A 26,615-nucleotide genomic window follows, 5' to 3' on the forward strand; every position below is an offset into this window, starting at 1 on the left:
TTCTCCTTCCCCCCCTTCCCCCCCCCTGCACCGACGTTGTAAAGCTGGTTTTGGACATGACAACTTGTACTTCTCATTGTTGCAACAGGTCAAGCCATTGATTTTTGAGAGTTAATTTTATACCCTGCTACTTTGCCAAAATTTCAGATCAGCCCAAGTTACTTGGGAGTGGAATCCATGAGATTCTTTAGATACAGGATCATGTCATCTGCAAAGAGGGAGAGTTTTACTTCATCTTTTCCTATTTGGGTCCCCTTTATGTTTGCATCTTGTATTACTGCTCTAGCTAAGCATTCTAACACTAAATTGAAGAGAAGTGGAGAAAGTGGACATCCTTGTCTCATTCCTGAATTTAAAGGAGGGAGTGGATTGTTAAACAAAGGCAGTGTGAGATTATCCATGTGGACATCTCTACCATAAGACAGGACTGAACGCACAAGCAACCAGCCTATGCTAGTTATAATTGCGGGTACAGACTCCATCTGACAGCCAAATGAGCTGGTTTTGGGGACACATATTGGTCATCAACAAGCTAGAGAGAATGAGGCAGGAGAATTGTGAGTTCGAGGCTAGTTTGGGCCTTATTATAGGGCACACACCTGTAATCCCAGAATTCAGGAGGGTTAAGGTAGAAGGATCATGAATTCTAGCCCAGCCTTGGCTACACAATAAGGTTAAGGCCAACCTGTGATACACAGAGTGACTCCCTATCTCACAAAACCAAGGGCTGGAGTATACCTCAGTGGTGGAACAATTGGCTAACACACTCATGACTCTGGATTCCTTCTCTACACCCTGAAATACGTAACTAACTAAATAAAGCTACAATGAAAGTATGGGGCTTGTCAAGGACTCCAATGACACCCTTCCTTTTTATTTTGTTGGTTGTGGGGTTTGAACTCTGGGTCTGGATGCTGTCCCTGAGCTGTTCAGCTTGAAGCGAGTGCTTTACCACTTGAGCCACAGCGCCACTTCTGATTTTCTGATGGTTAGTTGGGGATAAGAGTCTCATGAACTTTCCTGCCTGGGCTGGCTTTGAACCATGATCTTCAGATCTCAACCTCCTGAGCAGCTAGGATTACAGGTGTGAGCCACCGGTGCCCAGTATCCTTGAGTGCTGTTGTTCAAGGCTAGCACCTTACCACTATGAGCCATGGTGCCACTTCTGGTTTTCCAGTGGTTAATTAGAGATGAAAGTCTTACAAGGACTTTTCAGTCCTGGCTGGCTTTGAACTGTGATACTCAGATCTGTCTCCTGAATAGCTAGGATTATAGGCATGAGGCACCAGTGCATGGCTGCCATCCTCTGTTTTTTAGCTCTCTTTAGATCTAAACAATCTCACACTTCTATTTAAGACGTGTTTTAAGCTAGTCTCTGTGGTTCACGCCTGTCATCCTAGCAACGTGGACGCTGAGATCAAGTGGATCAAGATTCAAGGTCAGCCCAGGCAAAAATATTTGTGAGATACCTCCTCAACAGAAGCAGCAAGATGTGGTGGAGTATGTCTGTCATCCCAGCTACAGCAAGAAGTATAAAAGTATAGGATTGAGGTCCAGGCAAAGAGAGATATCCTTTCTCAAAATAACAAGCACATGAAAGGGCTGAAGGTATGGCTTAGCAGTAAAGTGTCTGCCTCACACACTCAAGGCTTTGAGAGATACCTTTAGGTCAGGTCTGGGTGGGTCACATCTATAGTCTCAGCTACTTGAGAGGCTGAAAAAAGAAAACCATATCCCCTTCTTCTTTTTACTTCAGCCAGGAGACAGAGGTCAGCCCTAGCCACAGAGCAAGAAAACAACAAGGAGATTATCTTTTATTTGCCTTCGATGAAAATTTTCTCTTTTTATTAGAAGTTTCCAGACAGGACAGTCTGTGTCCAATTAGGGGAAGTTCCTGCTTTCTGCAAATGCCATGCTAGTCCCTTTGAGTATTTTCAAGTATTTGCAGCTTAAAGAACCAAAGGAAGTTGGTGTTAACATGCCAATCATATAAAAAAATAGTTAACAGTAGACTGGTGATTCTCCATAAAAATATCACCTTGGAATCGTAAAAAAAAAAAGAACTCAAATGGCCTTACAAATGGCCACATAAAGCACCTGCCTCACAAATTCAAGGCTTTAAGATTTAATGTATTTTTGTTAGTGTTGTTGTTGATCAGAATTAATGGGGCAGCCTTCCCCAGGGAAGGCTAGCCTGTTTATTGAAGGCAGACAATATATTTACAAAACTGAGTACACAAAATAAACAGCTGCACATTCTCCATCCATGTTCCAGTCCATGTCATGAAGGTTTATTTTTTAGGCAGGTGTGGTGGTATATGCCTCTAATGCCAGCTTACTTGAGAATCCTAGCTGCTGTAGGTTTGGGCTGCCAACACAATTGTGGTGCTCTTGTGGGCAGTGCATAAAGTGACACTCCTTTCTTCCTTAGGAGGGATCATCTTAAGTCCTTACTTATTTTAAGATGGTAAAAAGCCTTTGTTGTAAGGACTCACCTCAGCCTAAACAGCCAGAAGCCAGGCAGGAAGACAGTGAATAAGGGGCATGGAGCCTCATAAAGGAGCAACCATAAATTAAACCTTGTCTTTGCAAATGACTCAGCTAATTCTTTGATGCAGCCAGCCATGTGAGCTTGAGAGTGTATTATTACAGGACAAATTAGCTTTAAGCAGGGATGACCTTGAAGAAAGAACCAAAGGATGATCTATGGATGGTACTGTGGATGCTCTCATCCCAGCCAGAGCTGGGTCAGGTTCCCATGTCCTGGCTACTGTGGGCACTGTTTGCCAATAACGCGCAGCTTGCTCCTTCTTCTGGGAAAGACTGGGAAGTCATATCATCCCTCTGAGAACAGACCCTGGGCTAATGCTGTTAATATGTGGCTGTAGAAGGGTGGTCATCTAAGGCTGTCCATACTCCTGAGCTTCCCACATCTTTGCCTTGTTTTTGTTTTGTGTACTGCATCACCCCTGGGCCCTCTACAGAAACTCTGTATCAGGCTCTGCTTCCAGGGAACTCCACCTAAGACGCAATGTGCTGAGATCAAGAGAAACTAGAGATTTCTAAGACAGATGTCTGCATGCACATAAGAGGAAAGGCAGATAATGAGTGGTTTATAAAAGGCAAGATACTGTGTGACACTCAGGAGATTCTAGTAATGACAGGGTCATGGTGGGAGGGCTGGAGTGCCAGCCTCAGGGTTACAAGCATGTAAACTGACACGTTGAATTGAAATCCCTTTGCACAATACTTAATGACATTAGAATAATAATAAAAAAGAATTATGAATGGACACTAAAATCAGAAAGACTAAAAGAAAACAGGATACTCAGAGTCTTAAGATTTATCACCCATTGGCTATGGCATTGCTGGCAAAAATGAAAAGGTAATCAGACAGTGACATGCACCCTCTTACTCAAGAGATCTGTGGAATGAGCTTCCAACATGAAAATCCCTAATATACAGTTTTCCTGCCCCCAAAATATGTTACTGCTTAAATCTACACAGAACACGCAAATCATTGCAAAACCAGTGACTTCAAACAATGTCTGATTTCATGAAAGATTATTTATGATGGTGATAGGATTCTCACAGATTAAAGAAAAACATGGAGAAACTCCCGCTGCACTCACAGATAGACTTGATCTTGTATAGCTTCAGAACTTGTTAGAAACAACAAAGGACAACTGAAAATATCTACATAAGGGTATATGTTAGATAACATAGTATTAATATTAGGTTTCCTGAATGTGCTAGTTTTTTATGGTTATATTTAGGATATGCACACCAAATAATTTAAAAGCAAAATGCAGAAATGCTCAAAGTGTCACATGAGCTAATTCCTATCAACCTTCAAAAGGGAAAAAAGTACAAACAAAAACAGAAAGATAAAGCAAGTGTAAAATATTTCAACAGCTGGTGAATTTTGGTGAACAGTATTGTTCTTGTAACTTTTCTTTATAGATTAAACCATCTCAAAGTAACAGGTTGGGGAAAAAGTAGTAATATTCATCATATTGATGGCTTTTCCTGAGTATAAAATTCTTTTATTTATTCAACTATTATCATGATCTCCCTTTATCCATCACGGACTTCACAGGGGAGAAGGGGGAAGAATTTCTGACACAAATTCAGTGAGAAACGTGCAAGTGATAGATGTCTCCATGGGCAGAGCACATACATTCACCAGAAAAACCTAACTCACACTTATCTCCATGGCAACCAAACCCATGGCTCCCAGGAGTCAGGTGGATATCCAACCACTTTGGAGGACAGGGGTCTTCAGCACCAGCTACCCTTGGGTCATAGCCCATTTAAAGCTCTTTGGAGAACATGGTAGTTCCTTTTCCACTGACCTGGATTCTTTTCAGGGCAAACATTATAGCTGAGTAGCCTTTTTTCCCCTTCTTCTATTGTGACAATACTCAGGGATTCATGCCTTCCCAGAGCTTTCTTGTTCTCTACCATTTGAGCCAGACTTTCTTTCACTTACAGATTTTTGCTGGTTAGTTGGAGACAAAAATCTCTCAGATCCTGGTTTTGAACTAGGATCCTTAGATCCTGCAGCCTCTAGAGTAGACAGGATTACAGGTGAGAGCTACCAGCCAGTTAATAGCCTTAAGTGACCACAGAGAGCTAATTCTGAGTAGGGCTGCTAAGTTAATATTAGATTTAGTTTTATTGAAAAATGACAGCATTAGGTTTATTTCTGAGGAATCATGGGTGTACAACAGAGATTCCAAATAACAGTCTTTTTCCTTCTTACCCAGAATTCCAGAAGACTGAGAAGTCTACTAATGATGCTCCTACTGACCTCCTGGTGACCTTGGATGGAGTCACTCATGTCAAAACTAAATTTTCACCTGTCCTCTGAAGAATTAGGAGATGTCAGCCATTTCCCAAACAGGATGGTTTCAGTTGACTTAACAATGACATTTACTCTGCCTTAATATTTAAACAAGAAAGGTAAACTGAAGTCATCTGATGTTAATCAATTGGTTATTGTTCTATTGTTCTGTCTTCCTGCAAACTTTACAAGGAAGGAGACTTTGAAAAGATCAATCCATTTCCGGGTTCTCTATTTCTTCTTCCCTCAGCCCTGTGTTCTCTGTGAAACCCACCTTCTGTGGCCCTTGCTAAAACATTCCTTCCGTCTGACATAAAAATGTGTTACTCAAATCTAGACTCTAAAAATGAAGACAATTAGGATGTTTAAATAGTCAAGGTTTTTCCTTTTGATAGAATGAAACATAGAAACATATATATAGAGAGAGAGAGAGAGAGATTCATTATCTATCTATCTTTCTATCTACCTATCTATAATCTACCTATCTATCTAAAGTGAAAAGATCCCCAACCATCTCAATGTATGTAACAAAGCCAGCCCCACAAAGATAAGTGGAACATGTTTTCTCTCATCTGTGGAAGCCATGGGAAGAAAAGCAAAAGAACAAAATCGTGCAAGTAAACGAGGGTCTACCAGAGAAGTAAAAGAGAAAGAGAAAGAGAGAAGGAAAAAAAAGGGAGGGGATAAGTGAAGTGGGGATGCTGGGTCTAAGTGGCGCCGTGTTAGCCACAAGGTGGGTGGGGAATTGGGTTTTAGCTGGTACTATCTTGTCTTCAAGAGCAAAGGGAAGTCCCACCTCCCAGATACTGGGCATGCCTGAATTACTAGAGGCAGGGGTGGGTACTTGGATGATAAGAGTACTGGATCTGTCAGTCCCATGCCTTGAACTTGGGAGACTCCAGAGTTTCCTGTGATCCTGCCCCTCGACCTGACTGCATTTCAGGGCCAGACCAGCTCAGACGCCATTGTTCCAAGCCTCGTGTGCTGTGTCCTGTCTCCTGGCTCTGCTCTGGTCAACATGGCGTCCCACTTCAGCTCTTCATTGGGGTTGACCTGGGTTGTTGGTATTGTTTCACTGCTCTTTCTTTCCTCTCCTGCTCTCATGGCTCAGTTTCCTAACAGTGTTAAGTGTATTCACAGGGCTGCAGGTCTTTGTAACAGGAGTCCACCTGCAGATACCAGCTCTCTAATAAAAACTTCCAATTAATTCTCTTAAAATGTGGCTTCTCTGTATCTTGTTGACTGAACTCACCTTACAACATAAGACAGAGTGATAGGAAGACAAAATATGATCAAAATACACCATGTGTAATATGGAAATGCTATAATGAAATCCCTTACTCTATATAATACAATAATTAAAAGTACACATGAAATAAATACGAATACATAATATAAAATAATTCTGTATCTTCACTGAGCTGAACAATTAGATTGTGAGGGGGGGATGGGGGGGAGCGGTACTGGAATCTGAATGGATGGTCTTATGTTTATTAGCTCTACCATTTGAGCCATACCTCCAGGCCTTTTTGCTCTAGTTATTTTTTAGATACAGTTTTGCAGTTTTACCTGGGCAAACCTCAGACTATTCTTCTCCTCTCTATCTATACCTTTGTCAGAGCTGGGATTACAGATGTGCCCCATCGTGTCCCGCTGGTTTGCTGACATGGGGGCTTGTTAACTGTTTGCCCTAGCTGGCCTCTAACCTCCATGCTTCTGATCTTTACCACTCTTGGAGCACAGTCTACAGGCATGAACCACCACAGAGGCCCCTTCATTATTATTCTTATAAGTCCAATTTATATAATCTAAAACAACATATGCCTGAAGTTTTAAGGACAAAACCTGTTTCAGTTAAATATTTAAAACATTGTAAGGGTTTTCCTTTCTACAACAGGCTGATTATGGATTAGTTTAGTTGAATAACAACCTCTGAAAACCTCTCGTAGAGGAGAGAGCACCATCCTCTCTGGAATTAACTGGTGGATGGAGACTCCAAACCCTCATGGCAGTGGGTCTCCCTTCTACTCTATGTGCATGTATGAGTGCCTGTGATCCAGCTGCTCTCCTATTTGCCTTGGGATGGCTATGTTTGAAGTCCACCTTTAGGGACAAAGCTACTTTATGTCTTATCAAAGTCTTCTGTTTTACTTCTACTTACAGGTTTTCTGAGCTTTGTAAATGGAGTCACACAGGAGACATTAAGATGACAAAATCAGTAGGAGGTGTTAGAGGAAGATGACCACAACCGACAAGACAATGTGTTGTGTATCTCCTGCTTTCTGATGGTAAACCTCTGATCCAAGCCCCCAAAACTCTGTCAGGCCTTGCGAAAGTGTGTGGATCTTGCTTCTTGGGAGTACAATGCCTTCTTATTCTGCAGGCTTCTCCCAGGCCAGTGCTGATGTGTGGGAGGGTGTGGGGTGAGGGTGGGGGTGATAGTGGTGGTGGTAGGTGCTGAGATGGTGAAGCTGCCTGAGATCTGTGTTGAAGGAGATTCCTGCTGTGTCTCTACTCCTGGCTCTCTGAACCTTGCTTTTTTTTTTTAAAGTGTGAGGTACCCTAGTGCACAAATCTTTGTTTCCTTTAAAGAAAGGGGGGAAAGTGCCAGAGGTTCACACCTGTAATCCCTAGCTTCTTGAGAGGCTGAGATGTGAGGATCATGGTTCAAAGTCAGCGTGGGAAAACAAGTTTACTGGACTCTTATCACCAGTTAACCAGTAAAAAGCCAGAAGTAGAGGAATGGCTCAACTGATAGAGTATCAGCCTTGAACGGAAAAGCCCAATGAGAGCACAAGGCCCTGAGGTTAAGTCCCAGTGCCAGCACACATACAAGAAAATGAAGTTTCTCCTGTTTCTCATACATGCCTAATAATAAATGGTTAGAGAATGAAGACAAATGGATGTAGCCAGTTATTACCAACTGAATGCTAACCTTGTCAATAAAACAAAACAAGTAACAATAACCAGAGTCTAGATTCCAAGTTGCTTTTGCCTATGACTTAATTATGACTTAAGACCCACCACACTCTGTCACCAAATGAAGAACTCAAAAACAGAGCCAAGCAAAATCTCAACTTGATAAAGTATCAAAATTAATGAATATGGCTGGGAATGAGACCAGGCTACTAAGAGTGTCAGTGTGATGCAAAAAGGGAAGGGTCAATGCAAACATGAGTGCAGACAGTACAGAGGTGGTTCAGGCCCAATGAGAGATAAGGCTGGAATTTGAGCTGTTTTGACAGCTAGGCAGGTGTCAAACTTAGTAATAGACATTCAAGAATAGCTTAGGACTGGGGGTGGAACTCAGTGGTAGAGTGTACTTAGCATGAACTAAGAGTGTACATAGCATCGATGGTTAAAAACTGACAGTATTTCTCAAGGTGAGGCAAATATATTGTAGTGATAGATCTTCCTCCAATGACCAGTGTCAGCGTGCTAGGTGAAATGACAGATGTCTAGTGTTTTTGGACTGAGGTCCTGTACAAGGTTCTACTAGGTGAAGCTAAACACCTAATCACCCATACTGAAGTTCATGTTACTAAACTGAAATAAAACTATTTATTTGACCTTCTGAGAAATCTGGCCTAGAGAGAGAGAAACCAGCCAGTTTCTCCCAAAGGCCAGTTTCATTTGGCATAAAAATGCCTGCCTTGCCCTCTGCCTTACTCTTCACACACAGGTAACCTGCAGTTCCCTGTGTTACTTGCTACTCTTTTGGCTCCCTGCCCCTGTCTTACAAGGACAGTAACTTTGAAATGACCCATCTGCTGTTTTGCTCTTCATTTCTACTTACTTCAGCCCTTCTTCCCCATCCAACCAAGTTCCTCTCCTTGGCTTATAAGAATAATTAATTTTATGGAATGAAGCATTTCCCAATTCTAGAATACAAAAGTAAATCCAATGAAGATCTTTATACTGTTGCCATTAAACAATAATCATCTATATTGAGTGCCATTTCCCAATTCTAGTGGAAGATACCAGATGTATGAAGATACCAGATGTATCCTTTAAGCAAAGTGATATGTGAAAGGGAAGTCAGCTTAAAGGAAGATAGTATTAAGCTAACAGAACAGATGGCAGGAGAATAAGAGGAAAGCATGGCATAAAGATGACTGAAAATTGGGATACGTGGGTTGGAATGTGAAAATACTTTTCTTATATCAGTATTTATAAATCTATCTCTTCCATTCAAGGAGGAAGATTATCTTGTAAAAGCATCTCTTGACCTTGCTTGGACCCTTCTAGTTGAGTTTATGGATAGATGAATGGATGGATAGATGGATGGATGGATGATGGATGAAGATGAACAGACCTAGTGCTGAGTATAGGATCCAGGACATAGTTCATGCTAAGTGCACTCTACCTCTGAGTTCCACCCCCCAGTCCTAAGCTATTCTTGAATGTCTATTACTAAGTCTGACACCTGCCTAGCTGTCAAAACAGCTCAAATTCCAGCCTCATCTCTTATCTCTTTCAGCTGCAAGGGGTCATTGGGCCTGAACCACCTCATATACTGTCTGTACTTCTGTTTGCATTGACCCTTCCCTTTTGTATCACATTGACACTCTTAGTAGCCTGGCCTCATTCCCAGCCATATTCAGGCCAACCTAAGGGCAGGTGTGACCAGGGGCCTGAGGTGGAAGTGATATCTACAATTTATTACTGCTGAGAAAGAGAAACAGCTCAGGGCACTGGGTCTCTCGGTAGCTTCAGGCTTTCCCTCAGTCAAGCCCAACAAGTAGAATCAGGGCTGCTCAATTCCCATCTCAAGACACAAAGGGCTCTTGTCTGTGTGTGTATTGGGAAATAGGTGGCAAAACTCACCACAGCTACTAGGATCCTCTGGCATAGGCCCTCTTTAAGCCTAGGGCAAGCAAAGTGGGCAAGTCCAGTCCTTGCAGCATAACAGATTTCAAAGGATTTAGCAGTGATTTCCTCATTGCTCACGATTTTCTCTGCTAGACACCCTTCTGGCCTTAGGTCAGACAGTAAATGCGGAGGCCTTGGGTGTAAACACCAAAGATGAGTTTTAGCCTAGAATGGTGATTTTGTCCACCAGCACAGGATACTGGTGGGAAGTGTCCCATCTAAGGTGTACAGAAGAAGAACACCTTATTCCAGCACTAGAACAGGTAGGCTTCAGGATTCTGACAACTGTGGCTTTTTGAGCATAGGAGAAACTAGAAGGTAGATAGTATTGGCAGTAAAATGCCCTTGTGTTAAGGTAGGTATCATGCCTGAGGTCTGCAGGAAGACATGGTGGGAAATGGGGTACCCGGGCATGGAGTGAGGTTGGGGGGGCTTTCGCATGTCCTCATTGAGGTCTTATTTAATATGTGCAATCTAAACCACCCATCTTTGGTGTCAGCATGATAAAGATAGACAATAACAGTCTTTGCGGAAAAACATCCATCTAATAAAAATTTCTGGCATGAGAGGAACGCTTGTAATTGTTGCTAAACGTATACACACACGCAGAACAAAAACTTCCCAGAAAATCATCAATTAAAAAAAGAACAAACACCTCGTAGCAGATATCCAATGATTGCTTAACATGACAGTAATTCCTCAGAATTTTGAAACAGAAAGAAGGAGGAGGCTGGTTCCTCCTGGGCCCTGGCGGGCCCTGGCCTGTTTTCTGTTTACTGCATACAATTTGGCAGGTAAGTTACCCAAGATTTCTGGAAAAGATGATGGCACAGTAGAGGAAAGGAAATCCTTATAAAGATCATTGTGCATTTACCAGAGTTGAGTGGGATCTTAGAAGCCATCCAGTTTACTTTCCTATTTGAAGGCAAAACATGAAAAGAACCGGACGGTTAGGGTCTCTTGCATGCTGGACCACTCTACCACTAAGCCTCAATTTTCTTTTTTCTTTTTGGGCCAGTACTAGGGCTTGGATTCAGGACCTTGAACTCTTGTTTGGCTTTTTCTGCTCAAAGCTGGGGCTTTACTACTTAAGCCATACCTCTAACTTTCAGCTTTTTGCTGGTTAACTAGACACAAGAAAGAATTTTTTTTTTTTAAAAAAAAGAAAAATCTGTGAGATTGCTCAGCTTGGATTAGTTTTGAACTGCTATCCTCAGATTTCAGCCTCTGAGTAGCTAGGATGACAAGTGTGACTCACCTCGCACCTGGCTAAGTCCCAGTTTTCAGACTGGATATTTACCTGTAGCGTAAGAGTCAGTATTTCAATTCTTTGACACTTTAAATTTAGAAAGGAAAAAATAAATAACCTATATTTTGGATCAGGTTTTTGGAGAAAGACAGCCACAAATTCCTAAAAGCGCTTTTCTCACAGCAAGACCTAGGGGAATTTTGTGAAAAACATTTAGAGCTTTCTGTGATTGGAAAGTTCTATCTCCTAAGATCCAGAAGGAAAGGACAGAGAAATGAGCACTGGAATGCCTGGCTTCATCCTGAGCAGCTCTTAAGAAAGATGAAGTGGGGACTTTGCCTAGGAACTTCCTCTCTCTGACTCTGGGCCCTGAGATGAAAAGACCAGATATGGAGTCAAAGCTGCCAGAGGCATTCATTCGTTCCTGCAAAAATACAAAAAGGAAACAAAGGACCTGTTGTCCTGGTTGCCCTTGGAGCTGAAAACAGGCTAGAGAAGGAGCCAGGCAGGCTCCGGGCACAGCTCTGTCACCCTCCCTTGAGCCCAGAGCAGTGGCCTGTACCCAGCTTCACAGAAAAGCAAGCTCTCCTTGCATTTGCACTTTCTGCTGGGTAAGTGCTTTCATCTACGTGGATGCTATTTCCTGGCATGACTAATTCACCAAGTGAATTCTAACTAAGCAGAATATTTCAGGCAGAGCCTTGTAGCAGGGAGGCAAAGCCAGCAAGGTGTTAAGTAGGTTATACAATAGTATGAAGTGAAAAAGAAAAAATATGAAAATCTAATAAATCTAACCATAGGGTGTACTTCTGTTAAAATGATGTGGCTTGGGCTGGGAAGGTGGCTCAGTGGTAGAGCACTTGCCTTGCATGCCTGAGGCCCTGGGTTCGATTCCTCAGCACCACATAAGCAAAAAGAAAAAAGCCGGAAGTGGCGCTGTGACTTAAGTGGTAGAGCGCTAGCCTTGAGCTGAAGAGCTGAGGGACAGTGCCCAGACCCAGAGTTCAGGCCCCACGACCCCCCGCCCCCCAAAAAAAAGATGTGGCTCACACCTGTATTTATCTACTTAGGTGGCTGAAACCTGAAGATCATGGGTTGAAGACAAATACCTGCCCCCAAAAAACCAAAAAGCAAAAACAAACAAAACAATAACAACAACAACAAAAACCAGAAATGGAGCTCAACTAGTAGAGTGTTATCAATGAGTAAAAGAAGCTTAAGAAGAGCACTCAAGCCCTGAGTTCAAGCCCCAGGATTGGAATGCACGCGCGCACGCACGCATGGACACACACACACATGATGTGGCTGAAGTTGACTGTTGACAGAAAAGTCATACACCAAGTTGATCAGGTTCAACAAAAATGGAATCAAGCTAGGTGTAGTGAGTCAGACCTGTAGTCCTAGATACTAGGGATGCTGAGGCAGAATTGCTTGAGCCCTGAAGTTCAAGAGGAGCTTGACAAGACAGTAAGATGTTGTCATAAGCAAACAAACACACACAAAAAGCCCTCAGAACAACTAAAAAATGGACTTTCATGCACTTTGAGAATGATCAAAAACACCTTGTCAGCCAGAGAAAAACTCATATAAATGCCCTACCACTTAAATGTCGGCAAGGCAAAGCAAAAACATGGTCATGATACACATTAGAGAAATAAAACAGCCAACTCAGAAACACAAATAAAAAATAATTGTGAGCAAGGCGCCAGTGGCTCATGCCTGTCATCCTAGCTACTCAGGAGGCTGAGATCTGAGGGTCGCAGTTCAAAGCCAGTCCGGGCAGGAAAGTCTGTGAAACTCTTATCTCCAATAAACCATCAGAAAACCAGAAGTGACGTTGTAGCTCAAGTGGTAGAGCGCTAGCCTTGAGTTGAAGGGCTGAGGGACAGTGCCCAGGCCCAGAGTTCAAGCCCCACAACCAACAACAACAACAATAACAAAATAATAATAATAATAATTGTGGGTCCATTTCAATGAGTGAATTCAATCTTTAATTTTTGTTTTCTGAGATAAGGTCTCACTGTAATCCAGGTTGGTCACCTCAAATTCTTGGACCCTCCTGCCTCAACCTGTTGTGTGTGGAGATTATAATCATGTGCCACCTCTCCTGGACTCATGGTCATTTTTATTTTATTTTTTGATAATTTTTTTCCTACAGTGTGCACATTTATCTTTCAGTAATTAAAAAAGAGAAAAATTTAAATATTCCTGTAAAAATATTCCTATACATGACAGGTACCATCAACTGAAAAAGGCTAAATAGCTTTTGTTTTTTCTTTGATAGTACTGTATTTGAACTCAGGGTTTCACACTTGCTAGGTAAGTGCTCTATGCTGACACATATCCCCAGCCTAAGAGCTCCATGGGAGTGTTTGTGATCTAGAAGCTGCTCTTACACACTTGCTAAACTCATTCTTTAATCACGCCAACCTTGAGGCCACATTTGCGCTAGAATTGCCTGGCTGCCCTGGACACGTGGCACGCTCATTCATGTTACGGTCCCATTCTGTTATGCGATTCTTCCTTGCTTATTACTCTTTTCTTCCTTACACTGGGTAAATCTTTGTGCTCTGTGGGGTAGGTATTTGGGCAAACTGCACCCACTTGATAAATAGTTCCCTTAAATTGAGCTTGATGGCTGCCACACTGGAAATGGCAAGTTGGCCAATTCTCATGGAATTCCTTGAAAACTGTTCAAAGCACTTTTGGTAGCTTCAAATAAGTAAGTACCACAGAGAGTAGCTGGGGGAATTGAACAAATCAATCTTAGCAGAACACTTTCAATGGCTATAACAGGAAAATGTGCTACTGCCAAACTGTCAAACAAACTGTGAACAAAGTCTTTTCCTACAAAGTGCCCCCCACCTTGTTCAAATCCACTCAGACTCAGACTTAGGTGTTTTATACGGAGGCTTTTCAGCCATCTTTCAGAACATGGTCTTGTCCCAAGAAGTCTCTCTAGACTATTTTTCTGTCTGGAGAAAGAACAAAGGCAGGTAGAAAATAACAATCACCCAAGAATTCATGGGAATAGGACTGAGAGCAGTGGTCCATGCCTATAATCCCAGCTACTCCAGGGGCAGAGATCTGGGAGGATCACAGTTCAAGGCTAGCCTAGGCAAAAAAAAATTCTCCAGGTTCCGTTTCAACCAACAGGTGGGTGTGACGGTATATACCTGTCATCCTAGCTTATACGGGAGGCGTAAGTAAGAGGACCATGGTTCCAGGCCTGATGTGGGCAGGGGGCACATAGAATTCTATTTGAAAAATAACTAGCAAAAGGGGCTGTAGGCATAGATCAACTGGTAGAGCACCTGCCTAGCAAGAACAAGGCCTTGTGTTCTAACTCCAGTAATGAAAAAAAAAAGTTTCAGGAATTTTGTTTACAATTCTTTGAAACAGACAACATATAAGAACCATAAACTGTGAACACCAAGTATGATTTTGAAAGGGCCTAGGATACTGTGAGATAAACCAAACACTCTGTAGCAGATAGATCGTGTGAGTATTTCATGTTCTACCAACCCAGACTAGAACAACTCACAATTAAGGAAGAAATCTAATACACACACACACACACACACACACACATTCTCCCTCCTTCTCTCTCTTCTCTCCCTTCCTTTTCCACTTCTCCTTTTTCTTCCCTCACTACTTCCTCCGCCCCACCCCCCTTCCCCTGTTTCTTTCCTATTCCTCCTTCTCTTCCATTTTTTTCCCTTAGTACTGAGGATTGAACCTAGCTAGGACACTCAGAGCTACACAAGCGTTCTTCCACAGGCTGTATCTCCAGCTCCTAGCTAATCTTTCTCTTTCAGGTATGATTGTTTCTTGAAGAGGCTCCTCACAGATGCAGGGTGACTTTAGCATAGTTCCCAAGCTGGATAAATATGACCCTTGGTCTAGGCAGTTTTCTGGAGATGGGAGGAGAGAAAAACATTTATCTTCCTGGCTAACACCACACATGACACAGATCCTGTGTCTGAGGCCAAAATGCAAACTGACTTTGCATCCAGTGGTTTGATTTTGCTCCCAAATGATCACATGAATATATTCTCTGAAATCTTCATGGATATCTTTTCAATATGGGAAATTGTACTGGATATGGATATATTCTGAATTTAAAGGCAGAACTTAGATATGGATATATTCTGAATTTAAAGGCTGAACTTATATATTTATTAGTTATGATACAAAGAATGGCTTTGGCCAAACCATCTCACAAAATGCTGAACTTTTCTGCACATAAATACTGGACAAAGTAAAGAAATAGTCTCTTAAGAAGCAGGGAGAAGGTAGGCACCAGTGGCTCATGCCTATAATCCTAGCTACTCAGGAGGCTGAGTTCTGAGGTTTGTGGTTCAAGGCCAGCCTGGGCAGGAAAGTCTGTGAGATTCTTATCTCCAATTATCCATAAAATGCTGAAAGTGAAACTGTAGCTTAAGTGGTGGAGCTCTAGCCTTGAGCAAAATAAGCTCTGGGACAGTACTCAGGTCCTGAGTTCAATCCCTGGGACCAGGAAAAACAATTTCCATGGCCAGGTATTTTTGTTTTGTTGCTATAAGTGTATTAGATCTAAAATCTAAAAGCAGGAATATATGTAGTAAAAGATATACCTGTATTTATATATTTTTTATTTTTTCTTTACCAGATGTAGTTTCGTTGGCTTTTTGCTTAGGCTGGCCTCAAACTGTGATCTTCCCAATTTCAGCCTCCTGAGTAGCTAGCATTACAAGAGTAGGCTCCCTGCCAGACTTGTATGTAAACTTTTTAAAATAATTTCTGGGAAACATTGCCCTTTTTTAATCTCCTTTCCACAAATAACTCTTTCATAACTTGTTTCCAAAAATATTATCCAGTGATCTGGCTATGAGCTTAGATATCTCCCTGACTTTAGCTTAGAACTTAGACATATGAGAAATATGACATTCTGTCAAAATCAAGAAGTTCCTAACTCCTTAGTCCAATAACACTGAGAAAAAGACTTGAGCCATGGCATCCAGATGCACATACCTGTCTACATCCATTGTGGTTTCAAACAGTGAACCAATACAAGCAACCAAATGGCAGAAATGAGAAGGTGACCAATAGCAAGTATAGATAAGAACAGAGCATCCAGAACCTTCATACACTCCAGGTAAGGAAACACAAGTTAATATAATCCCCTTGAAAAGCTGTTGGGCATTATCTACTGGAGTTGAATAAGTAACTACCACACAACACAGTAACTCTCTCTTCTATTAATATGTCATGAAGGAATATGCATAAGAATGTTCACAGTAACATCATTCAAAACTGCTTGTTAGTAGAACCAACTCAATATTTGTCAATGGCTAAATGCACTGTAGTATATGCATACAATGAAATATTATACCAAACACTGAATGAAAGAAGAAAAGATTTAAAAATACAGCTATATGATTCTAGATATAAAGTCTGAAAATGGGCAAAACTGAGTTTGAGGGTATAACTCAGTGGTAGGTATCTCTGCTGGGTATGCAATTCTCCAGCGATTCTGGGTACAATTCTCCAGCCCTCAATCAGAAACACAAACAGAAATAAAACAACAACAAACCTGCAACAGAACTAATCTGCAGTAATGTTAAGTGAGGACAGGGGTGACCTGTGCAGGGTGGAGTGGAGGGCTACAGAGAGGAAACCTCTTGGAAAACATTGGGAAGTTCTGTTTTCTGATTGGGTGCTCACAATGTGGTGTTTACTTTGCCAGCAATCTATGTAGCAATATATTTACATGTGTACTTTTGCTTAATTTTGTTTAGCATCAGTGGAAAGATTTTTCCAAAACAGCACCTAGTGAGGATGGGTCTCATTCAAATGCCAACCAGAGCAGCTCATAAGGCCACAATGGTCTCATAGACACTTATTCTGTTGGAACGCTAGGCAGCTTTCCCCTACACTGTAAGCACAGCTCTTGCTCATTCTTGTGTCCTGATGTCTAGTCAAGGGAAGACAGCAGTCTGGGTCTCATGTAGTAGTTTTATGTTCTTCACCTCCCTTTTTCTTTATTTTCTTCTTGAATGCTACCAAGCAAGACCCTGTCTCAAAACTAATAAAACCATTATTTTTTAACATAGCTATTTTTCTTATCCTGCCCTCACTTTATTTTTTTGCATTGAAAATATTATTCTGAGGGGAGTCCAGGATATAAGAAAAAGCTGCAGATCTGAAGTTTATTCCAATATTTAACCATGGAGTAACCAAAACACACCAACAGAAATAAAGGACTATCGATTCCTTACCTCAGAGATTAGTTTGGTGCTTAAGCTACTGTTTAACCAATGGAGGAAGCATAGACATTTTGTGGTGGCTGGGGCTGGGGCAGGTGAAGTCCCCCATGGAGAGTGGATCTCAAAGGTGGCACTGTGGCATATCCATGTAGATACCAGGCATGAACAGCCACAGTCCAGGGCTGGTAGCATCTTGTTCCTAGAGAACTTTTGATTAAGGTGAATCTGCACAGCCTGAATTGTAGCCCTTGTAGTCCCAACTATATTTTGCCTTAATTTTTAAAAACAACTCAAAGTCCCATTGTCTGCTCCATCTTGCATCACCACAGGGAAAAATGGAAAAATTAAAAAGCAAAATCAGTATTTCTAAACAAACAAAAAACAGACAGTCTGGCACCAATGGCTCATGCCTATACTCAGGCAATTCAGGCGGCCAAGATCTAAGAATTGCAATTTGAAGCCAGCCTGGCTAGAAAAATCCATGTGTTTCTTGCCTCCAGTTAACCACCAAAGAGCTCTAAGTGTAGGTATGGCTCAAGTGGTAGAGAATCAGCCTTGAAAAAGCAAAGGAAGAGTATGAGGACCTGACTTCGAGGCCCGGGTTCAGTCTGTGCACACACACAATCCAAAAAAATTAGTGAGAGTCCAGCAGAGAAACCAAGCTCCTTAGTTTGAGTTTTTGTTTTGTTTTGATTTTTTGCGATACAGTTTCACTAAGTACCCATGCTGGCCTTAAACTCTTGATCCTCTTGCTACAGCCTCCCAAATGCTAGGATTATGATATGCATTGCCAGACTGGCTATAGGTCCAGGATTTTAGTTACATGGTACAGTTTTCACATTAGTAAAACAGGTGTTGTAATGAATGGACCTATGATCCTATAGTTAGGAAGATAAGGAAGTTAGTAGCTATAGACCACAAAGGTCAGTGACTAGCCCATGCCAAACACTGTTACATATACAGAGTTCATCTTGGTTTTCTTTTCCCTTTCCCATCAACTAAGTTTTTAAAACCCAAGAAAAAAAATGAAAATCAAGAAAAATGTCTCTAGAAATTACTAGCTCCAATGTTTACCAACCTAGTGCTTGAGACATTGTTTTTTTTTTTAAGTTATATTGCCAGGAGCTAGTGGCTCACACTTGTAACCCTAACTACTTTAGGAGGCTGAGATCTGAGGATCATGGTTCAAAGCCAGCCTGGGTAGGAAAGTCTGTGAGTCACTTATCTACAATGAACCACCAAAAAAACAGAAGTAAAGCTGTGGCTCAAGTGGTAGAGAGCTAGCCTTGAGGAAAAAAAAGAATAAAAGTGATTGTGATATGCTTTTTGGTCATTCTGAAATTTGAAAAAGAAAAGATGAAGAAATGTCAGTGTTGATGGTGATGCTTAGCTATAGAGCATGTGCTTACCATAACCAAGGCCCTGAGCTCAATCCCCAGTACCAAAAATAAAAAGACAAATGAGTTATGTGACTGTCCCTCTCTCCCCCAAAAATACCTTCAAAAGCCAGAGAACAAGTCTACAGCCATATCAACCTGAGTATCATTAAAAGTCAGAGAAGAAGATCCTGATAGCCACTACCTCTGCCTACCCTAACAGCCCTGGCAATTATTATATTCTGGGGAGATGGTCCTGCTCCTCTCTCTTTTGTGGCCTGTCACTTGCGGTGCTTGAGGTCTACAGCATGCTGCATTCTAGTAGTGGGAGAAATCTTCACTCTGTGATTATCAACCTGGCCTACTAATTTGATTTTAGCTCAAAAATGCAAAGAGAAATCCTCTGCCTAAAGTTCTCAGGTATTTGGACTACTCTGAATAAAAGATGGGAAAAAAAATCTCTAACTGAAAATAATAGCGCATTTGTCAAGTTGATGGGAAAATAAAATCAGGTAAAGCCTTTCAAACAAAACTTCAAAAATGAAACAAAACAAACCGACTTTTCTGGGGAGGAAGGGCATGATACAAGAAGCATGTTACAAGAAGGGATATCTGGTCTACCTCTGTCATTCTGTAGAGAAGGCAAAACAATAGAACACACACGAAACTTGCACAGGTAAGGACAAATGTAGCTCTTTCAAAAACACAAGGCATCAAGCACACCTTCCAGCTGTCTAGTGCCTGCCTCCCTGAAATAGAGCACTCTCCTTCAGTGTCTGGGCAGGAAACAAGTAGGGCTGGTTTGAAACTTGCCTGGACAACCAGAAGCATCTGGCTCACCTGCCTGCAAAACCCACACTATAAATCTCAGACTCATACCACTTCAAGTCAGCCTCCACCTCACTTTCTGGGAGGGGGAAAGCTGATAATGAATCTTATTTTCAAGGCACCAAGGGTCCAAGTCTTTCTTTAAAAAAAAAGTTTTGTTTTTTTTTTTTGTAGTGAGCATATTCTGCTGTCTTTGTTAGCAATGAATTACAACATCAAAAAGTTAGAAGAGGCCAGCTCCAACTTCCCAACCCCTGAGGTGCCCCTTGTACCCTCATTCTTCAGATTAAAGCAAAACAAAAAAAAATCCCCCCTAGTTCAGAAAGTGTGCAACATTGGACATAGGCCTTGAGCTTAGCCAGCACAGCATAATGCTTTCCATTAATTATTTACAAGCACATCGAGTTTCTAAGATGCTGGATTGCTTTCGGGTTAATGGCAAAGGTAATGCTGATTTTTATTTTTTTCTGACCTGAGAATGCAAAATGAGTCCATCCTCTTTGGTTGTTCCCCTTTAAACCTTCTGGAGACTGACAGGGCTACACTGAATTCTATTTTGCCCACGGAGGATCCACTGCGTTTTAATTTCCATCACTGTGAAATGGCACAGACAATTCTAGGTTTCCGGGTTCTGGTGCCAGGAGGAATTGAGAAGGTGTAAAGTTCAGGTGCCTTCAAAGCTATTAGAATAAACAAGCAGACAAGCAGCTCCTAGGCCACGCCCACCTCCTACAGAGAATTGCGTGTGTAGATCCACCAGCCACCACCACCACCACACTCCCAAGTTCCCAAACTTCAGTGGGGTGACCCAGTGTCAATCCTCCACACCAATGGACTTCTCAGGGTCCCTCTCTCTCTCTCTCTTGAACCCAGCACCTGAATCATATCTTTGATCACCTGTGGGCTTCAGAAGGTTCCAGGCCATTTTCCAGGCTGACATCTGGCTGCACCATCTCCTGTTTCAGTTCTCCGATCTCTGAGGCGATTGTGTCAATGAGCTATTCAAAGACAAAAATAGTATGACGTCAGCAACTGCAGAGGCGGGGCATGCTCAGAGCTTGGGGAGCTCCCAGTTCTCCAACAGGTCATGATTGTCTATTTTTTTTTAATCTTGTTCTGTGAATTTCCTCTAATCAGAGGGGGGAAAAATAAAGGGGGAGGCTGCAGCTTCCCCTTTAAAAAAGGAGAAGAACTTAGGTTTCGTTTAGGGAAGAACTTGGGTTTCTATATTATAATAAGGAAAAGAATCTCACTCCCAGTTAGGTTGCTCAACATGCACATAGACTCAGTAAATAAACCTTAATAAATCCAATTGTGTTTTGTCTAAGGAAATCATTCCAAAGGCATTCTCTGCATTTTTTGTTGCAGTCAATATTTTGACTATAGAACTATACTTCTTTAAAATACATATAGTAAATGCTAGGCATTGGTGGCTCACACTTGTAATCCTAGCCACTTAGGAGGCTGAGATATGAGGATTGTGGTTCAAAGCCAGCCTGGGTAGAAAAGTCTATGAGACTCTTATCTCCAATTAACTGCCAAAGAGCCAGAAGTGGAGCTGTGGCTCAAGTAGCAGAGTACTAAAGCAGCTCAGTGACACACACTTGAATTATGCAGACTTATTTAGCATTTTTTAAAAGAAAGAAGTCAGGAGTGGGAATATAGTTCAGTGGCACAGTGCTTGCTTATCATGTGTAATGGCCTGAATTTGATCCCCAGCAACAAGAAAAAGAGGTGAGGGATTAGGCATGGTAGTACACACTTGTCCCATATACTTGGGATGCTAAGGCAGAAGGAACACTTGAGCCCAAGAGTTCCACGCCAACTTAGGCAACATAGCCAGATTCTATCTCTGAGTGAATGAATGAAGAAAATAATAGTCTGAAACTGAAAAAAAAAATTTAAGCCAGTGGCTCACACCTCTAATCTTAGCTACTCAGGAGGCTGAGATGTAAGGATCACAGTTCGAAAGCAACCCCCACAGGAAAGTCAGTGAGACTCTTATCTCCAATAAACTTCTCAGAAAAAGCCAAAAGTGGCACTGTGGCTCTAATGATAGAGCATTAGCCTTGAGCACAAAGAAACTCAGGGACAGAGCCCAGGCCCTGAGTTCAAGTTCCAGGATAGGTATAAACAAACAAAAAGACAAATATTAAAAGCAACCAGACAAGGAAAAGGCAAGAGAAAGGATTATCCAAGTTGGGAGTGGGCAAATGAGCCCTTGGAGCCCCCATAGGGGAATGTGGCCTCTTCTTGATAAAGATTCCTGTTGCATTGTGGTCCGATGGCAACTACCTGTGAAGAGGCTGCATCCAAGTTTGAGACTGTAATAATTCAAACTCAACTATTTACTAGGAGTTTTCCCCCACAGTACTGGGGACTGAACTCAGGGCCTTGTGCATGCCAGGTAAGCTCTCTACCTATGAGATATATCCTACTTTCCCCATACCATCTCTACTGGCACTTACTGGATACTGAAAGCATAAAGGAGCTGCTCAAGTCTGCTTCTCTGCTTAGTATTTTTTTTTTGAAAAGTTACATTTTTCATCTAAGCAGGTCTATTATTGTTTTAAAGTCTCTTCAGTTTAATTTTGATATAACTAATGTCTAGAGATAGTACCCACATGAACACAGCCTCTTTAGATCCTCCATAATTTGGGGGATTCTGAAGGCATATGATCTTATAGATCTATAAGATCTATAATTCTGTAAGATTTGAGAACCAGTATTCTAGCTAAAGACAAATGTTGTCTCTTCTCAGAGGCTTTCTCCCATCAGATTACAAATTCATGCCTGTAATCCTGGCTACTCTGGAGGCTGAGATCTGAGGATCCTGGTTTGAAGCCAGCACAGGTAGAAACATCTGTAAGACTTCAAAAAGCTTGAAGTGCAGGTGTAGTTCAAGTGGCTGAGTGCCAGCCTTGGCGGGGGGGGGGGGGAAGCTAAGCCCTGAGTTTAAGCCCCAGTGTAGACACACGCACGCATGTGCGCATGCGCACGCGCACACACACACACACACACACACACACACACACACACACATACACACAAAGTAGCTTTCTTTCCTCCACTCAGACTGGAAAGGAAACTTCACTTGATCTTACAGGCTGTTTGAAAAAAATCTGATCCCATCCATCCATCCATCCAATAAACTTTATGGGCACCCACTTCATGCTAGACATAACAAAATGGAGAGTAAGACTGGAAAGTCTCTGTTCAAATGGAGATGACATTCCAATGGGACAGACAGAAAGTAGCTCTGAATGCTGAGAGGTTCTGGAAAGAAGGTAAATGAAGGATGGTGATAGAAGGAACAGCCAAAGGGGCCATACTAGCAAGCATGGGTCATGAGGACTGGCGTTTGTAAAAGTGATAGAACCAGAATGACAAGGGAGCCATGTAAAGATGGAAGAAAAACTCCCTTAGAGGATGTTCCAGAGCAAAAAGAGGCAGACAGGCACAAAATCAGGCCTCCACTGAAGGAATCTGAGTTTTCTGCTGTTATTAAACATTGGAAGGTTTTAAGTACAGCAATGACACTTGGTTTTATGGTGTAAAGAGACTATCTAGGTATAAGCTCAGCGGTAGAACATTTGCCTAGTAGTCATACTTGGGTTTGGTGAGTTGCACTGACAAAAAACAAACCAAAAAAATGTAGCTTTTGGCTAGAGAGGATTTGTTAGAGCATTAACAGACCAAGTAGGAGCCACTGTCACAGACAGGAGATCATAGTGGCCCAGGCCAATGTACAAGCAGTGGAAATAGAAAAGCAAAACCCAGAAATCAGTTGCCATAGAAATTGCTAAGACTCAGTTCATGACTGTAATCCTAACTACTCAGGAGGTTGAGATCTGAAGATCACAGTTCAAAGTCAGCAGAAAAATCAGTGAGACTCTTATATCCAGGGGTGGCTCAGGTGGTTGAGCTCCAGCCTTGAGTGAAAAGCAGGTGAGAAGGAATGGTCACACTATTAACCCCCCCCACACACACACACACATACACAAATGAAAAGAAATTGCAGTAACTTGATAGACTGGATGTGAAGGTGAAGGAAAGAACCAAGAAGGACTACTGAGTTCTCAGTTTGAGCAATTCGAGAAATGGCAGTACCTTTGAGCGGGGTGGGGATGAACGAGGAAGGGTTAGGCTTGAGGAAAAACTGAATGAGACACTGGATAGGTTAGATTATTTTTTGTCCATCATGGGACTTGAACTCTGAGCCTGGGCACTGTCGCTCAGCTCTTCAGCTCAAGGCTAGCGCTCTACTGCTTAAGCCACAGCACCACTTCTGGTTTTCTAGTTGTTTATTGGAGATAAGAGTCTCATGGAGTTTCCTGCCCGGGCTGGCTTTGAACCTCAATCCTCAGATCTCAGCCTCCTGAGTAGCTAGGATTACAGATGTGAGCCACTGGTGCCTGGCAAGTTAGATTTTTAATTCAGTTGCGTACTGGCCACCAAGTAATTCTGCCCTGTAGCTTTTGACATTCAGGATGGAGACATTTATGTACTTGGGGAAGTCACTGGCATAGATAAATGGCTGGTGCTCCAAAGCTGGGCATTGTGACACACAGAGAGTATCAGTGGAGAAGGGGTCCAGCAGGGTTCTGGACACTCCTAATTTTTTAGAGGTCAGAGAAGAAGCTAGATTAAGCCTTTTGTGCTATGCTGGCCGCTTTTGTATGTGTAACTGTGATGGGGAATTCAGGTAGAGCTTTCAGTAGCACTGGGACTTCAGGAGAAAAACTGATCAGGAAATCCCATTTCACACGTGGTAGACTAGGGGAAAAAACAGTCTGACAATGCCAAATATTCTCAGGATGTGGGAAAAGAGAATTATTCCTCATTCTGGAATGAATGAATGAATGGAAGAATATTATTCATAGATCCATTTTGGAAAGCAAGCTAACTGTATCTTCTTGGATCAAAGAGTCAGAAATCTTGATTCACATATTTGCATATGAGCTCCGGGAGATATGTATAAGAATATTGATTGTAAGGGTATAGGGACACCAAATTATACACATCCAAATTTCCATCAGCAGATAAAAGGACAGATTGAGACAGAATACTATACAGAAGGTAAAATGAATGAACCAAAGCTATATGTATTAACACATATATAGACATAAAAGTTCAAAGTTCTTTTTCTTTTCAATATTCCAGCTCAAACTAAGGACCTTACTAAGGGCTCTACCACTGAGCCACATCCTTAGCCTGAAAAGCTTTTCTAAAAAAATTAAAAAGCCAGATATGGTAAGTAGTGCTTGAGTATAGTCTCAGCTACTCAGGAGACTAAGGGACAAGCCTACTATTTTAAAACCAATGTGGGAGCAATATAGTAAGACATATCTCAAAAGCAAAGCAAAACAAAACAAACAGCATAAAAGTAAGACTAAAAGTGTTATGTATGTAATATGTAACATCATGAGAAGATGTACTAAATATTATTTCTAGATCTATATGTCTACAGAAATAATGGTGACCACAATTATATATTGGGCTTTTAATCATAACCCAGAAGAAATGGTTGTATCACAGGTTGAGGTACTTCTTCATTTGTGAGATTTTAATTCATCAATTGAAACCACTAAATGGCAACATTTATTATTTTCTTTTGTCGGTCCTGGGGCTTGAACTCAGGGCCTGGGCTCCATCCCTGAGCCTCTCTGTGCTCAAGGCTAGTGCTCTACCACTTAAACCACAACACCACTTCTGGCTTTTTCTGTTTATGTGGTATTGAGGAATCGTACCCAGGACTTTGTGCATGCTAGGCAAGCACTCTACCACTGAGCCACATTCCTGGCCCAACGGCAAGATTTATTAGGGTTGTATATTGTACCTTTCAGTATTGTGTGTGATTTCCTGTCATAATTAAAGTTGCCTGTAAAAGAAAATGAAAACACGGATGTATGTAAAGGAAGAAGGAGCTAGAAGGACAAAAGAAGATAAAGGCTGGGCCCCTTCCACTTGGCCACTCCTATGGCCCAGATGGGAGTGCCATACATACCCAACAGGAACCAAAGAGTACTCACTGCCCAATGGAGGGCCAGCCAGTCTCAGGACTTCCACTCTGGCAGGAACACAGGGCACTAAGTCTCCATACACTCTCCACCCTTCAGTTGTCCCACAGCCTCCATATTGATTTGAACATCAAAAATCTCCAATGGTCTGTCGTAGGAAAAGCAGTGCTGCCAGAAGATCTAGCTCTTACAGACACCTTTGTCTGCATCTCCAGACTTCATCCCATATATCTTCGCTCTTTATACCTTGGCACATACAAGAATCTACAATGCGACTCTGACTCACTGACACTGGCTGGCAAATCCTTGGTGACTCCACTTGTCATTGAGCAGAAGGAAGGCATAGCCACTCCAAGCCATGAAGACTGACATATGCAGAGGCTGCACCTGGCTGGATGACTAATGGGACTCTTCCCTTCCAGGTAAAGGTATCATTTCCTGCCTCTATCGTTTTTCTCCCACACCAATACATCCACACTCACCTGGTCTAACAAGTAAGATCTTCTTTCCTGACAACTGGCCCAAAGTCCAATGTTCCAGGGTTGCCCTCCCAGAATTATGTTTATTTTTTCTACCTCTATAAGGAAAAGTGATCATGACAGAATTGGCCTTCCCTCTGAGTCAGTTCCCACTGACTGGATTTTGGGTGTGCCACACATTATAAATGTAAGTCTTGATAAATGTATGTCTTCTCTTTTCTCTTTTCTTTTCCCTTCCCTTCTGTTCTGTTCTTTCTTTTTGACTCCTCTCTTCTCTTGTATTGAAATTTTTCCTAATTTTCTTCTTTGAGGATACATAGAGATAACTTATCACTCACCTCTCACAGCTCTCTTGATAAAACCATTAGCAGTTTCAGGGTAAGCCCTTATCCAAATTGGTGTTGTACTAATTGATGTTCCTCTGATTTCACTTCCACAACTCAAGATCCTGGCAAATTCCTGAACCTCTCTAGAATTCCTTCAAGAAGGGGGCAGGTGCATACATACATAATCCCACACTTGGTTCAACTTCCCAGAAGTGTTTAAGTGGCTCCAGACACATAGTTGTGATTTGATGCAGTTGGAGGGTGAGATGAGACATCAAGCGGTCAGGGCGTAGAGTGAGTGAGATGCTGGTTCTCACCCCCACACCACACTCCATCTGTGTCATCCCCTCAAAAAACAAACGGTGAGTAAA

The 26,615-nt window shown here is 41.9% G+C and overlaps 1 protein-coding gene across 2 annotated transcripts in view; it reads right to left on the reverse strand.

Moving 5' to 3' along the window:
* The window catches only part of Rin2 (Ras and Rab interactor 2), a 199,467-nt gene that overhangs the window by 56,854 nt on the left and 115,998 nt on the right, over positions 1-26,615 (reverse strand). Inside the window, exon 4 of one of the 2 annotated variants that reach the window (XM_013027076.1) lies at positions 20,317-20,417. In XM_013027076.1, the coding sequence (XP_012882530.1) occupies positions 20,317-20,417 (101 nt within the window). Of the gene's footprint in view, positions 1-20,316; positions 20,418-26,615 lie in introns of those variants that run through there. The other variant, XM_013027077.1, reaches the window with a different exon arrangement.

The sequence above is a fragment of the Dipodomys ordii genome, unplaced genomic scaffold, assembly GCF_000151885.1.
Source record: "Dipodomys ordii isolate 6190 unplaced genomic scaffold, Dord_2.0 Scaffold99, whole genome shotgun sequence".
NCBI lineage: Eukaryota > Metazoa > Chordata > Mammalia > Rodentia > Heteromyidae > Dipodomys > Dipodomys ordii.